Raw genomic sequence first — 16,176 nt, 5'->3', positions numbered from 1 at the left:
TTATGTTTTTTTGTTCTTCTTTGAGGTAAAACTTATGTACTATGAATTGTACAAATCTCCAATGGAACATATGATAAATTTTAACAGAAGCAAATACCTATGAAACCCAAACCTCTATCAAGATACAGACAGTGCCATAACACTTCCCAGTCAATCCCCTGCCCTCAAATAACCATTGTTCTGGTTTTTCCTTCACCATAGATTACTTTTGCCTGTTCTAGAATTTCATATACATGGAATCATACACTCTGTGCTGTTTGGTGTAAGGATCTTTTTCAGCATGATGTTTTGTAAAATACATGTTGTTATATGTATCACTAATTCATTCTTTTTATTGCTGAGTTTTCTTTCATTGTATAAATATACCACAATTAGTGTAAGCCCTTCTCTGCTTGATGAACATTTGGGCTACTCCAAGTTCTTAGCTCAGAGCTGCTATAAACATTTTTGTACAAGTTTTTTAAAGACATATTTTCATTTCTCTTGGGTAAATACATAGGAGTGGAATTGCTGGGTCATAGGGTGAGGTGTTTATTTAGTTTTATAAAAAATTGCACTTCTCCCAAAGTGGCTGTATCATTTTACCTTCTAATCAGCAATATATGAGAGTTCTGGTTGCTCTACATCATCACCAACATTTGATGATGGTCACTCCTTGTAATTTTTGCCTTTCTGGTGGTTGTGTGATAGTGTCATTGTGGTTTTAACTTGTGTTTCCTTGATGACTAGTATGTTTAACACTTTTTTATGTCTTATTGGCCATTTGTTGATCTTCCTTTCTGAAATGTCTGTTTAAATCTTTTGTCTGTTTTTAATTAGGTTGTCTTTTTATTATTGAGTTGTAGGAGTTCTTTATATATCCTGGATACCAATCCTTTGTCAGATAGATGCTTTCCGAATATTTTCTCCCACTGTGTGGCTTGCCTTTTCATTTTGTTAATGGTGTCTTTGGATGAGCAGATATTTTTAAGTTTGATGAAGTCTAGTTTATCAGTTGTTTTCTTTTATGGTTATTGTGTTCTGTGACCTAAGGTACCTTTTCTTATCTCCAAGTGGTGAAGTTATTCACACACATTTTCTTATAAAGCATTGTAGTTTTAGTTTTTGTTCAGTCATCCATATTTATGTTTATATATAGTGTGAAGTAGAGATTGTGTTTTGTTTTTCATATAGATACCTAATTTTTCTATCATTTATTGAAAAGATTTTTCTTTGGCCATGGAATTTCTTTGACACCTTTGTCAAAAATTAATTGAAATGTAAGTGTGTGTCTGTATATGGGCTCTATTTGTTCAGTCTATTTGTCTGTTATGCTAGCACCAGTGTCTTGATTACTGTATCTTTGTACTTAGTAAGTCTTTGAGGTTAGGTGGTGTAAATGAGTTCTTCCTTTTATGAGTTAGAGAACCAGAAACTCAGCTGCTTCACTTGTGTTGATTGCTGTGAAAGAGCGTGCTTCATTTCTTATCCCCCTTTCTTATTGAAAAAATAATATAGATGAAATTTTTTTTGTTCTCACCTGTGAAAAAAAAGCTAAAATTGCTTCAATTTTTTTTCTGAGTTTTTCTGATTGTTGTTTTTCTATAATTTCTCCTTTTTGCTTCCCCTCCCCCATATTTTGCCTTCCTGGAATAAAACCTCAAATTTTCTTTAAGGTCTGGGTTCCCTTCTTACTGTTTCTGACATTTCTTTCTAAAGCTATTACATGGACTCTTAAAGCTTTTCTTATTCAAACCTCTCACTCCCCAATAAAACTCCTATTCTGTTTCATCAGCTTCCTTAGTCCAGTGGTTTTGACCTGGGATATCAGAGTCTCTAGAAGAGCATATTTGAGGGAAGAGCAATTTTAAAAGATTAGTCTTGGCCTTGGCTAAGAGCCACTGCTATTTGTAACTTTCTTTGCATCCCTATTTTATTCTTACCTGCAAAATATAGGCGTTTCCTGAAGGTCTTCCTTTGTCTGTCACCATTCTCACAATTTAGTTCTTAACCATGTACTGTGCTATCTTCTCTTGATCTTTTATGTTCCTCAATTAGGCATTTTTGCTTGGATATCTCACTATCATTTCAAACTTAACCAAAATTGGGATTTATTTTTTAACAGAAAATAGCCCTTTTTAAGCACAGTCTCAAATCTTGTTAACATTTCCTTTCAGAAAGTTTCATATGTTTATCCTTTCTCTGTTTCCATCACCACAGCCCAGTCAAAGGCCTTAGTACTTTATGACTAGGTCCTGACTCATCTCTAAGGCTCCAGGCAGTCTCTGGTTCATTCCATCCTGCATGCTGTGCCACACTAATAAAATTCTTAGTGCCACTCCGAACACATCCCTCCCCTACTTAAAAACATGATTTTCTTTTTCCTTGATTTTAGTTTTTTTCTTACTTTCAACACCTTCTCTAAATTCCCCATCTCTTTTCTCCTCATTATTCTCAAACTTCCTCCACTTAAGCCTAGTTATTCTCTTGCAGAAGTACACCACCCTCACCCACTTTCTTTGCTTCACTCATTCTCACTTTGGTGTCTGAGCTCCTCTTTCCTTTGCCAGAAATTCCCTACCCTCCAGCCTCTGCTCATCCCAAGTTCATCTCTTGACATTCCTTCATCGCCTTGTGCTCAGGCCATGGTAAGCTGTTGTCAGTTCCTTGGACAGTGCCTCACTTTGCACTCCCTACCTCACTCTGTTTGCCAAGATGTCCCCATAACTCCAGACTTATCCATTGTTTAAGAACCTAGCATAAGTGTTAACTGCCTCTGGCAAGCCTTCTCTACTTTTGTCTCCTCTAAGAAGAGTTAAGCTATCCTTGTGCTACCACAGCAACTTGCACTTACCTTAGTTTCATGTTACATAGTCTTGTTTACTTATGTATCTGTCTCCCACATTATTCTCAACATTTTTTGAGTGTATGAAGACATTGATACTCATCTCTTAGTATTACTCATTAAATATTTATTGAGTGAATGAATTTGGGGTAATTGGAAAGCTTTTCCTAAATTGCCTAGAATCATTGAAAATTGACAGAAGCATAGTGTATTTAGGACAATGTTTTTAAACTTTTAGTAATGAAACCTGTTTCAAATAATCTTATGCAAAGCTTGAACACATAAAATAGACAAAGCAAAGTGGAAAGTATAAGCTAGAAGTGGTATGTGATCATGTTCCTTTGTAGAGAACAGATCAAGATGAAGCAGATACAGCTCAATTTAAAGTCTTTGGTATTTTATAATGATAAAAGAAGATCTTATTTGTGTGCCTATTTTGCTTTTTATAATAGAGGTTGGCATTATCAATCTTGTCCATAAGGGAATTGATTATTTCTAAGTTTGAAAAATTGGGTTCTCCATTAAAAAAAAAGGTAGGTTCTTTAATGTTACAGGCTTTTCTGACCAACATTGATCAGATTGGATTTATGGAGCCTCTTTATGATTGCAGTTACCTGTCAAACAAGAAGACTATTTTTGTTATGTAATCCATCACACAGTCTTTAAATGGTAATTTTAAAAATGTGTGCACAGAAACTTGTACATAAATGTTCATAGCAACATTATTCGTAATAGCTAAAAGGTGGAACCAACCCATCCAGTCATCAACTAATGAATGGAAAAATGCAACTGATATATCCATATAGTGTAATATTATTTGGCAAAAAAAGGAATGAAGTAATTATACATGATACAACATCAGTGAACCTTGGAAGAATTATGCTAAATGAAAGAATCTAGTCACAAAAGATTACACATTATATTAGTCCATCTATATGAAATGTCCAGAATAGGCAAATCTATCAAGATAGAAAGTAGATAAGTGGTTACATGGGGGTGATGAAAATGTTCTAAAATTGTGGTGATGGTTGTACAACTCTGAATATAATAAAAACCATTGAATTGTACACTTTAAATGAGTGTATTGTATGTGAATTATATCTCATAAAGTTGTTTTAAGAAGATGTATTGAACCGTCTTTTAACGGGGCTTGTAAAGTAGTCTGATGCCACAGTCTTACAGCTTTAAGCAGCTCTTGGTAATTAAATAATTAATGACTATTGTACCATCCTCTCTTAACTGTTGGTTTATATTTGCTTACAGCGTTCTCATTTCACCAAAGTACTATGTGGGTATTGTGTGTGATTTTTCACTCAAACTTATTAGATATAATAAGTCTCTCAAGAAACTGTCTTTCTTAAACAATATAATACTAATGTTAAATTAAGTCAGATTAAAATAAAGTTTAGGGCTTCCCTGGTGGCGCAGTGGTTGAGAGTCCACGTGCCGATGCAGGGGATGTGGGTTCGTGCCCCGGTCCGGGAGGATCCCACATGCCGCGGAGCGGCTGGGCCCGTGAGCCATGGCCGCTGAGCCTGCGCATCCGGAGCCTGTGCTCCGCAACGGGAGAGGCCGCAACGGGAGAGGCCACAACAGTGAGAGGCCCGCGTACCACAAAAAAATAAATAAATAAAAAATAAAATAAAGTTTACTTGGAAGGTTTTAGACATTTATTTAGTTTACTGAATAGTAAAATAGTACTAGATATCATGGAACTTAAAATTGAAACAGAAAGTTTGTTGTCTGCCCTTTAGGAGTTTACAGGCTATTTGGGGTTGATGTCCTTAATGATTTTTGATTTCTCTTTTTTAATAGGTCACTGCTGTTTTTAATGAAGTCACATCATCTTTCGATTTAAATCCTCAAGTGTTACAGCAGTTAGATAGTAAACGACAGCAGGTCCAAATGACAGTTACAGAGACCAACCAGGAGTGGCAAGTGTTGCAGTTGAGAGTGCATACTTTTGCTGCATGTGCAGTTGTAAGCTTGCAGCAACTTCCGGAGAAATTAAATCCTATTATAAAACCATTAATGGAGACAATTAAAAAAGAAGAGAATACTCTAGTGCAGAACTACGCGGCTCAGTGCATAGCCAAACTACTACAGCAGTGCACAAGAAGGACGCCCTGTCCCAATTCAAAAATTATTAAAAATCTCTGTAGCTCACTTTGTGTGGACCCATATCTAACTCCTTCTGTCACGTGTCCAGTACCAGCACAAAGTGGCCAGGAAAATTCTAAAGGTATATATCTAAAGTTTTATTTGGGGTAGAGAAAGAATTAACCATTTAAATTTGTTTATAGTCACTTACAGGTATAATTTAAGCACAAATCCAGTTTATGGTGGAGCTTTTTCCCATTTTGAGAGAATTTGCACATATTGCTAATAAAATCACAACCTCTTAACTTAAATAAGTTATTCATAAAAGACCTGATATATAAAATGACTAAATTCTATGAGACAGGTGTTAACCCTTAACTTCTCTTTCAAGACCATAATTATAGGGTTTACTGTTAACAGAGCTAGAAAACTTAATTATATCCAGTGGTGAATAAAAGTTCTTCCTGTAAAATTCTGGTTTCTCTAATTTAGTACATGTCTTATGAGGTAAGTGAGGTCTGTTACCTTTAGCAAATAACGCTTAAACAGCTTTTCTATTTTCATCCAGAAAATTTATATGGAAAGTAACTGCTCTTTGTAGGCTAATCTCAAGGACCAATGTTTCTTCACATACCTTAGTCCTAAATTCCCCCCATCCCTGTCCCTGAGAGCTATGTGAGGCAGCAATATTTTGCAGTGGTTGGTGTTTCTGAATTCATGGTAACTATGGACTTTTTTTTTTTTAAAGAAAACTTACTTGCATTGTTTTTTAATGTTTCTTTTTATGCCTGGAAACATTCATTTTTAAAGAATTAATGTACTTTTAACTGAAGGTACATTCATTCTTGCATGTAATATTTCTTGTTGTTAATATGATGCTGCAAATTTGGTTGTATTAAGTATGGTCCTATGCAAATATTAAAACATTCAATGTTATAAATTACTGATTTTTGTTACCATTTCATTGTCTAAAGAAAATATCATTGGCCTCTAAAAATTGAGGCTTAAAAGACAATTTTAAAATGTGTTGTATCTCTTTTGGAGCAGGAAACATTTGGTCACCTATATTATGCTTTAAAAGTTATTTAACTTTTTTCCTTAATAGGATCCAACTCCGAAAAAGATGGAATGCATCATACTGTCACCAAGCACAGGGGTATAATTACACTCTATAGGCATCAAAAAGCTGCTTTTGCTATCACAAGTAGGCGAGGTCCTACCCCCAAAGCAGTAAAAGCTCAAATAGCAGATCTTCCTGCAGGAGGTGGTGGAAATATCCTTGTTGAACTTGATGAGGTAAATAGTTTTTTTCTTTGAATACTCTGATTTTAAAACAAGTATCTTACAGATTGAGAGCTAAATTGTCATATCAGCTTCTAGAATTGTTATTTTAATATTTTTAAGTGAAAGAACTGGGGCTAATAACTTTTTGGAGTACTGCAGCAACAGGGTCCAGAAAAACGGAAAACTTCTTCAAATTTCTCATGCCTCTTATTATTTTTACCAGCTTAACTTGATGATTATCTTCCTAGGCAAGAAACCTTCTCAGTAGTGGGTACATAAGTCATTCTTGAATATAAACTAATTCCTATAACAGTGACTACAGAGATGTTAAGTAATAGTGAAAGCTAACTTTTCTCAGTCCTATCAATGTCAGGAATTGCTGTTGATATTCAGAGGATAAGTTTATACATGTCAAAGTTTTACCTATCTGACTTTTAGTCAACTTGGAATTTATTAACTATGTGATGTGAGGTAGGAATCTAAATTTATTTGCCCACATGGACAGCCAGTTTATCCCACCGTTGAATCTTTTCCTCCCTGGTTTATAATGGCACCTCTGTTTTATGTCATGCTTTGTATATATAAGGATCTCCTTGGGCTCTCTATTCTGTTTCATTGGTCTACTTATTCTACAGTACAGTCTTCTTTAAAGATGATTTTAAAAAGTGTTTGGTTTTGGAAAATCTTACAGTCACATTGTTAACAATGGAATGAATGCTCTAGGTAGCTCTTTTGGTTGCAAGACATAGGAACTTAACCTGAGTTCAGCAATAAACTATCAATGCTAAAAGACATGTGTTTAATATATTTCTATAAAGTATAGGCCTATTTTAAGTTTCTTTTTTTAAACCAAAATCTTAGCTTATTGTGTATATTTCTTTTAAAATATTCTGTGAATGAAGGTTTTTTCACTATCTATATTCTTCCCATAATTTTAATCAAAAATTTACTGTGGTTTTAATATTTATACTTACATGGTTTACATAGTTTCTTCATTTAAAAATATATATGTATCTTTCTGGGGGGACAGTTTCTTTTCTATTTAATTATTATTAAATTACTGGGCTTCCCTGGTGGTGCAGTGGTTGAGAGTCCGCCTGCCAATGCAGGGGACACGCGTTCGTGCCCCGGTCCAGAAGGATCCCGCATGCCGCGGAGCGGCTGGGGCTGTGGGCCATGGCCGCTGAGCCTGCACGTCCGGAGCCTGTGCTCCACAACAGGAGAGGCCACAACAGTGAGAGGCCCGCATACCGCAAAAAAAAAAAAAAAAAAAAAAATTACTGCTAAGTAAGAGGTTATTAATCTTGTGGTTAAATTAAATAGATGTTCATATTCTATCCCTTAAGCAAATATAAATAAGGGCCCATCATTTTATCTCCTTTTCCTCTCTCTACCTGTTTCTTTGGAGTGGAGAGAAGAAAAAAACATGTTACTTAGAACTGTCTCTAGAAACAGCACATATTTATCTATTCCTTATCTCCAACCCCCCGAAAGTATTTTACTTTGGATGTGAAAATCTAGTTTGGGATTTTATGCCCATGTAAGTTTAATTATTGAGAAATGTTTATAGTTATGGTAAATATGTCCAGTAATTGCTTAATTAGTTAATGGTAACACTGTGAATTCTTAGGTAGTGACTTTTAAATTATCTTAATAACATTTCAAATGCATTATACTTTTTTCTCAAATTTCGTTTTCAACTAACATTTAATTTTAGGCCCAGAAGCCTTACCTGGTACAACGGAGAGGAGCTGAATTTGCCTTGACAACTATAGTGAAGCATTTTGGTGGTGAAATGGCAGTGAAGTTGCCACATCTCTGGGATGCTATGGTTGGTCCATTGAGGAATACAATCGACATAAATAATTTTGGTGTGTACATATTTTTCCGAGTTGCATTTTAAACAGATTTCAGTATATATCCATTACGTATGTCCTTATAAAATAACAATGCCTATACCTGTTTATCCCAGGCCAGCTGGTAAGGTTTTAAATGGAAGGTTGGTAAAAACATTTATTTTCATGTCATTTTGCATACTTTTTGCTTTTTACTTTTTCTATTGCATATTTAGAAACAGATATTTGAAATGGATCATTATGTTAAACACCTTTAGTTGCTTTAGGTGTAGTACCTCAGCAGTTAAATTAAGGACATGGTATTTCATTTTACATTATAAAGCAAAATAGACTCTCCCACAGTACCTGGGGGAGTGCTAAAACTTTTTGTGGGCTCTAGATTTTAAAGAATTATTTGCAAGGTAATATGCACTTAAATCAATATGTTTTAATAGATGGAAAGTCCCTCCTGGAAAAGGGAGATGGCCCTGCCCAAGAACTGGTGAATTCTCTGCAAGTTTTTGAAACAGCAGCAGTGTCAATGGATTCTGAGCTTCATCCCTTGGTAACTAACTAATGCAAGTGTAGTTTTTTTTCCAGTAAAACGAGTAGTCTTATTAGACTTAAGGCTTGAATGAAAAGTGCAACTTTGATGTCATCCCTTATAATTGCATTTTCTTTTATATGCTATATCTAGATTCCTTCTTTCCTGACAACTCAACTCTTATGGGCTTTGAGGCAGAGCTGGGTGCATGAATGATAGAAAACCCACTCTGGGAGCTTAGAATACAGGGCAGTAGGGACAGGGCTCTGATGACGCAGAAGCCAGGTATAAACAGGAAAGAAAGCCGCATCCCTATTCATCTATACCATCTTAACAATATAGTCTAGGAAAGGAAGAGTACAGGTAATAAAACCTCTTTCCAAGATAAATGTAATGGTAGAAGGAAGTTACCTCTCAGAGATGAAACTAGTCAGTGGCAAAGATAGAACCTGGGTTTATTTTTTGACTGTTAAAATATCTCTTACCAAAAAATTGGAACAGAGGGAGGAGGAACATAGACTAGAGAATTAATTGTCTGGTTTTTCCATTGAAGAAAGTATTACTCTTTCCGTATAACTGCAATAGGAAGCTCTCTGCAGTTTATAACATTGTGAAGGGTGCTATCTCCAATTCTCTATTCACATCTAATATAAGAGGGAGAATCTAGGAGTGAGTAGAGAAGAGTGAAATTTTTCTGTTTATATAGTAATAAAGCATATTCTTGTTAAATTTTGCGGATTTATCATTAGTAAAGAAGGGCAGAATCCTTTATATGCTCACCCTCCGTGATCAACAGCATGCATTCAGCTGAGCTGTAAGGCTAGTCTGTTGAGCAAGTACCTGGATCTCATGAGCATTAATCCTGGCTTCCATGCAGCAGACATTTAATAATGGGATATGTTGTGGTCTTGTGATCATATTGCCTTTGGTAAGCCAGGAAGTTAAAGTGGAAAATACCTACCAAAGTATAGTGCCCAGAACAAAATCGAGATCACTCAACCCCGTGAATAAATAAGTATGTACCTAAAACTAAGCCATATTGGGAGGGGGCTGATGATGTGTGATGTCATTTTCCCACCCTCAGTAGGAGATTTTTGCAAGTCCCTTTGATGCGTTCCCTGCTAATTTTGGAAACAATTGAGTGTTCCCTGATGCGTAAGAGGATAGTGAACAGGGGAGAAGTTCTGCACCTTTCTATTCTTTTTAAAAGCATTATAATAACAACTTAGATTTAAATTTTTATTGAGGATGTTTTGACAGTAATGGTTTGAGGTAATTGGAGATATTCCTGGATTTAGAGTTACTTAGAATATTGAGAACCTCTGAGTATGGGCCGTTATAGTTATATTTTGAACAGTAGATTCCCTAATGAGTGTTCTGATTATCTTAAACTTTTTGTTTTTAGTTGGTACAGCATTTGCCTCATCTTTATATGTGCCTTCAGTACCCCAGCACTGCAGTGAGGCACATGGCTGCTCGTTGTATAGGCGTCATGAGCAAAATAGGTACCATGGAAACAATGAATATTTTTTTGGAGAAGGTTCTTCCATGGCTGGGAGCAATTGATGACAATATCAAACAAGAGGGTGCAATTGAAGCACTTGCCTGTATCCTTTTTTATTTTGACAAACTATTCAGAAATTATATTCATTTTATTTAAGGATGACTAAAATAAAATTTATTCAAATGTGCACAGGGAATTCCCTGGTGGTCCAGTGGTTAGGACTCCGTGCTTTCACTGCTGAAGGCATGGGTTCGATCTCTGGTCAGGGAACTAAGATCCCGCAAGCTGCGCAGTGCAGCCAAAACAAAACAAAACAGAACAAAAACAAATATGCACGTAACCTGCCTTGTTCCAAAAAGAAACCTACTTTTTTAGATTTTATTTTGAAGTGTATTTTTATTACATTGTAATACATTATAAATATATTTACATTTGATTATGAAAATATTCACACAGAAAGTCTGAAGAATTACTATTAATTTTAAGAGATCTTTTTACAGGCAAAAATTTTATGTACCTCATGAACTATTTATCTAGTAACTAATCTGTTTATTTGGTTTATAATCAATTTTTTTTAATATTAATCAGATATAGGTAGTTCTTATAAACATTATGTTCGCTTTGTTCATTACTTGGGTAGAAAATGACTAAGTATATACTAAATAACTAGAAATATACAGGCAAGCTTATTTATTTATTATTATTATCATTTTTTGCGGTACACGGGCCTCTCACTGTTGAGACCTCTCCTGTTGTGGAGCACAGGCTCTGGACGCGCAGGCTCAGCGGTCATGGCTCACGGGCCCAGCCGCTCCACGGCATGTGGGATCTTCCCGGTCCGGGGCACGAACCCGCGTCCCCTGCATCGGCAGGCACACTCTCAACCACTGCGCCACCAGGGAAGCCCTACAAGCAAGCTTTTACCAAGGGTATGGCATCCACTGACATTCTTTTCTCGAAATAACCCGAAAGATATTTCGGTATAAGAGCAAGAAAGACGGATGGAGATTAAATCAGTTAGAAACTCTGGCTCAGAAATGCTAAAGATTACAGGAGGACTGAACTCACTGGGCCTGCTATGTCCAGTTTAAGATTGTTGAGATATTGGTGGGAAATTTGGAATTAATCTTTGACGCTGAGTTGTGCTCCCTTGCTTGCAATTGTAACTCAATTTTGGTATGGGAATTCTAGAAACTTGCAGGAATTTCTCTATGGAAAAAAGTCTTATTAATAAAGTTACCTCCAACCTTCCTCATGATGAAAATGATGAAAAACATCATTTTATCTTCTTAATCATGAGAAAGTTACATAATGTTCACAAAGGAGTAACATTGTACAAATGCTGTTATAGTTGAATCATAGACCTTGAGGGACAGTCAGTTCTTCATAATACAGGTGAGAAAATGAGGAACTGTTTTAGAAGTCATGGTCTTAGTTTGTGAAAACATCTACCTTGGAACCAGTTGGAAATTTCCTTAATAACTTACTCAGGTGTAATGGAACAACTGGATGTTGGTATTGTTCCATATATTGTCCTTTTAGTCGTGCCTGTGTTGGGAAGAATGAGTGATCAGACGGACAGTGTAAGATTCATGGCTACACAGTGCTTTGCAACACTAATTAGACTCATGCCACTTGAGGTAAGTTGAAGATACTTGGTTTATGGACTTAATGTTTTCAGTAACTTCATAGTAATTGTAACCCTTTTTAAAGAACATGTCAGGTTTAAAAAAAGATTTGAATATGTTTATGTTATAAGTGTTAAGAATTTTATGCTTTAATGGGTAATTTTTTTTTTAATACAGTGTTTTAAATAAAACTATGGTTCTGGGACTTCCCTGGCAGTCTAGTGGTTAAGACCCCACTGCAGGGGGCACGGGTTCTATTGGGGAACTAGGATCCCACATGCCACACGACACGGCCAAAAATTTAAAAAACAAACAAACAAAAACTATGGTTCCTAAAAGAATGATAATTCATTGATGCTATTCTAGAAACAGAATTGTTCCTAAGTATCCCTGGTAACATCTATGTAAAGATTCTGTTCTGAAGTTTACGTGAAAGGTAAATTTGAAAGATGGTAATTGAAAGTGTAAAAAGCAAATGATGTCTCTGTTGGATTATGGAGAAAGCAGACTAGAAGGCTGAAGTTGGAGAATTTTGGAGTATATTCATGCTACAGAAATAATATATGTGGCCAGTGTGGGAAACAGAAGTGGCTTGAAGCAAGGGAAAAGCCAGGACCCTTCCACTTAGCCACTTATATATTTTTATGGGATTTTTGTAATTCAGGAAGTAAGTATATATGCAGTTCATCCGTGCTGTAGTATGTCAGTAGCTCCTTTTGGATGTGTTATCCTTTTGGGTGTGTTTAGAGTATTACTGGCCAATAATACTCTATTTCATGGAGACACCACATTTTGTTTATCCATTCACCAGTTGATGGACATTTGGCTTATTACCAGCTTTTGGCTATTATAAGTAATGCTGCTATGAACGTGCACTTTATGCACTTATAAAGTCTGTGTGTGGATGTATGCTTTTATTTCTTTCCTTTATTTGTTTTATTTATTTATTTTTGGCTGCGTTGGGTCTTTGTTGCTGCGCGCAGGCTTTCTTTAGTTGCGGCGAGTGAGGGGCTACTCTTCGTTGCGGTGCACGGGCTTCTTGTTGCAGTGGCTTCTCTTGTTGCAGAGGACAGGCTGTAGGCACACAGGCTTCAGTAGTTGTGGTGCACGGGCTTAGTTGCTCTGCAGCATGTGGGATCTCCCTGGTCCAGGGCTCGAACCTGTGTCCCCTGCATTGACAGGTGTATTCTTAACCACTGCGTCACCAGGGAAGCCCCAGAACATGGATTGTTAACCACTGGACCGCCAGACAAGTCCCTGCTTTTATTTCTTTTGAGCAGATATTTAGGAGTGGAATTACTGGATCATATCATGTTTAACTTTTTAAGAAACTGCCAAACTATTTTTCCCAGAGTAACTCTACCATTTTATATTTCCACCAGCAAAATATGAGCGTAAGTTGGATGATAGCCTCTCTGAAAAAAAAAAATTGGCTATATCTGGTAAAGTTGAAGATTCCCATCCCAATGACCCATCAAATCTATGCTAGGTATATATCCTAGAGAAATTCAGAATACATCCAAGACACACCTTCAAGAATATTATTTATACCATTATTTATAGTAGTCTTAAAACCACTCAGATATTCATTATCTGTAGAGTAGGTATGTTAACTGTGGATTATTATACTGCAATAAGAATGAACAAAGTACAGATACATACGACAATTAGTGAATCCTTAACGTAAGATTGTATTTTTATGACGTTCAAAAATAGGCAAAAGTACATGGGATGCATACTTAGGTGATAAAGGTATAAAGAAAGGTAAAAAAGAAATTGCCATGAAAAGTCAGTAAGATGATTACCTCTTGAGGAAAGGAGAGTGGGTTATCACTGGGGGGAGCTTACAGGACCTTGTAGGATGATGGCAGGGCTGTTTTCTTTTTTTTTTTTTTTTAACATCTTTATTGGGGTATAATTGCTTTACAATGGTGTGCTAGTTTCTGCCCCATAACAAAGTGAATCAGTCATACATAAACATATATTCCCTTATGTCTTCCCTCCTGTTTCTCCCTCCCTCCCACCCTCCCTATCCCACCCCTCCAGCCTGTCACAAAGCACCGAGCCAATATCCCTGTGCCATGCGGCTGCTTCCCACTAGCTATCTACCTTACTACGTTTGTTAGTGTGTATATGCCCATGACTCTCTCTCGCCCTGTCACAGCTCACCCTTCCCCCTCCCCATAACCTCAAGTCCGTTCTCTAGGAGGTCTGCGTCTTTATTCCTGCTTTACCCCTAGGTTCTTCATGACATTTTTTTCCTTAAATTCCATATATATGTGTTAGCATACGGTATTTGTCTTTTTCTTTCTGACTTACTTCACTCTGTATGACAGACTCTAGGTCTATCCACCTCATTACAAATAGCTCAATTTCGTTTCTTTTTATGGCTGAGTAATATTCCATTGTATATATGTGCCACATCATCTTTATCCATTCATCCAATGATGGGCACTTAGGTTGTTTCCATCTCCGGGCTATTGTAAATAGAGCTGCAATGAACATTTTGGTACATGACTCTTTTTGAATTTTGGTTTTCTCAGGGTATATGCCCAGTAGTGGGATTGCTGGGTCATATGGTAGTTCTATTTGTAGTTTTTTAAGGAACCTCCATACGGTTCTCCATAGTGGCTGAACCAATTCACATTCCCACCAGCAGTGCAAGAGTGTTCCCTTTTCTCCACACCCTCTCCAGCATTTATTGTTTCTAGATTTTTTGATGATGGCCATTCTGACTGGTGTGAGATGATATCTTATTGTAGTTTTGATTTGCATTTCTCTAATGATGAATGATGTTGAGCATTCTTTCATGTGTTTGTTGGCAGTCTGTATATCTTCTTTGGAGAAATGTCTATTTAGGTCTTCTGCCCATTTTTGGATTGGGTTGTTTGTTTTCTTGTTATTGAGCTGCATGAGCTGCTTGTAAATTTTGGAGATGAATCCTTTGTCGGTTGCTTCATTTGCAAATATTTTCTCCCATTCTGAGGGTTGTCTTTTGGTCTTGTTTATGGTTTCCTTTGCTGTGCAAAAGCTTTGAAGTTTTATTAGGTCACATTTGTTTATTTTTGTTTTTATTTCCATTACTCTAGGAGGTGGGTCAGAAAGGATCTTGCTGTGATTTATGTCATAGAGTGTTCTGCCTATGTTTTCCTCTAAGAGTTTGATAGTTTCTGGCCTTACATTTAGGTCTTTAATCCATTTTGAGCTTATTTTTGTGTATGGTGTTAGGGAGTGATCTAATCTCATACTTTTACATGTACCTGTCCAGTTTTCCCAGCACCACTTATTGAAGAGGCTGTCCTTTCTCCACTGTACATTACTGCCACCTTTATCAAAGATAAGGTGTCCATATGTGCATGGGTTTATCTCTGGGCTTTCTATCCTGTTCCATTGATCTATCTTTCTGTTTTTGTGCCAGTACCATACCGTCTTGATAACTGTTGCTTTGTAGTATAGTCTGAAGTCAGGGAGCCTGATTCCTCCAGTTCCTTCTTTCGTTCTCAAGATTGCTTTGGCTATTCGGGGTCTTTTGTGTTTCCATACAAATTGCAAAATTTTTTGTTCTAGTTCTGTGAAAAATCAGGGCTGTTTTCTTAATCAGGCAGTAGTTAGAGAGCTGTTTGTTTTCTAATTTATTGATCTGTACCTTTGTTTATATATTTCTCTGCATGAATATTTTTTCCACAATATGTTAAAATAACCACCGTGACTAAAAAAATACTAGACTACTGTATCAAAAGACCCAAGTGACATTTCCTGAATTGTTTCCATCCTCTGCTTCCTAGGTCTTATGCATATCCTTTAACTTTTGGGCCTTGCATCATCTTATCTGTAAACTAAGTTGATTATGCTTTGTCCCCTTGGTCTTTTTTGGCATTGAAATCAATGAGTGATGAGAAACCATCATGTGTTCTTTGAGCAAAGGAGTAGATGATGAAAGCAGTGTTTTAGGAAAATCAGTTTAATAGCTGTTTGAATGTGGATTAGAATGTAAGTGCCCCCAGAGCCCAGATCCACTGTGAGGTGATAAAGAGTCTAAACTACTTGTTTTTTAAGGGAGAATAACAGTACTTGATAACAAGTTGGCAAAGAAAAGAGATTTTGAACTTTAGAGATTGAGAAAAGATTGATAAGATTCCCTTTGATAGATGTGAAAATTACAAGGATGTGATGCATATTTTGCTTCCAGCCATGATAAAACAGATTTATCCTCCTACCTTAACTTAGAAAACCAGACAAAATGAATCAAACAATGGATTTCAGACATTGAACAACAAGGGAACAAATGAAATGCCCTAGCTTACTGCCTGGAGTGAGTTTCCAGACCATAGGACAGGGAAGTGAAACCTAAACAGAGGCTAGCAGAGTCAGAGTGCAGGGAGGACAAGATGGGTAGAATTTGCAAGGCAGAGTACCTGAGAGGAAGTAGCTGCACAGAGAGGAAGCTCCAGAGGTCC

At 36.6% G+C, this 16,176-nt stretch overlaps 1 protein-coding gene across 3 annotated transcripts in view; it reads left to right on the top strand.

Annotated features, from left to right (window-relative positions):
- The window catches only part of BTAF1 (B-TFIID TATA-box binding protein associated factor 1), a 93,437-nt gene that overhangs the window by 58,328 nt on the left and 18,933 nt on the right, over nt 1–16,176 (top strand). For all 3 annotated transcript variants that reach the window (XM_019943975.3, XM_019943902.3, XM_033841599.2), the window contains 6 exons: nt 4,640–5,066; nt 6,030–6,220; nt 7,926–8,079; nt 8,499–8,608; nt 9,993–10,194; nt 11,583–11,731. In XM_019943975.3, coding sequence (XP_019799534.1) covers nt 4,640–5,066; nt 6,030–6,220; nt 7,926–8,079; nt 8,499–8,608; nt 9,993–10,194; nt 11,583–11,731 — 1,233 coding nt within the window. The remainder of the gene's footprint in view (nt 1–4,639; nt 5,067–6,029; nt 6,221–7,925; nt 8,080–8,498; nt 8,609–9,992; nt 10,195–11,582; nt 11,732–16,176) is intronic.

This window comes from Tursiops truncatus, chromosome 16 (assembly GCF_011762595.2).
Source record: "Tursiops truncatus isolate mTurTru1 chromosome 16, mTurTru1.mat.Y, whole genome shotgun sequence".
In the NCBI taxonomy this organism is placed as follows: Eukaryota; Metazoa; Chordata; class Mammalia; order Artiodactyla; family Delphinidae; genus Tursiops; species Tursiops truncatus.
Note: the sequence above shows the minus strand (reverse complement) of the source record. Positions and strands in the feature narration are given on the sequence as shown.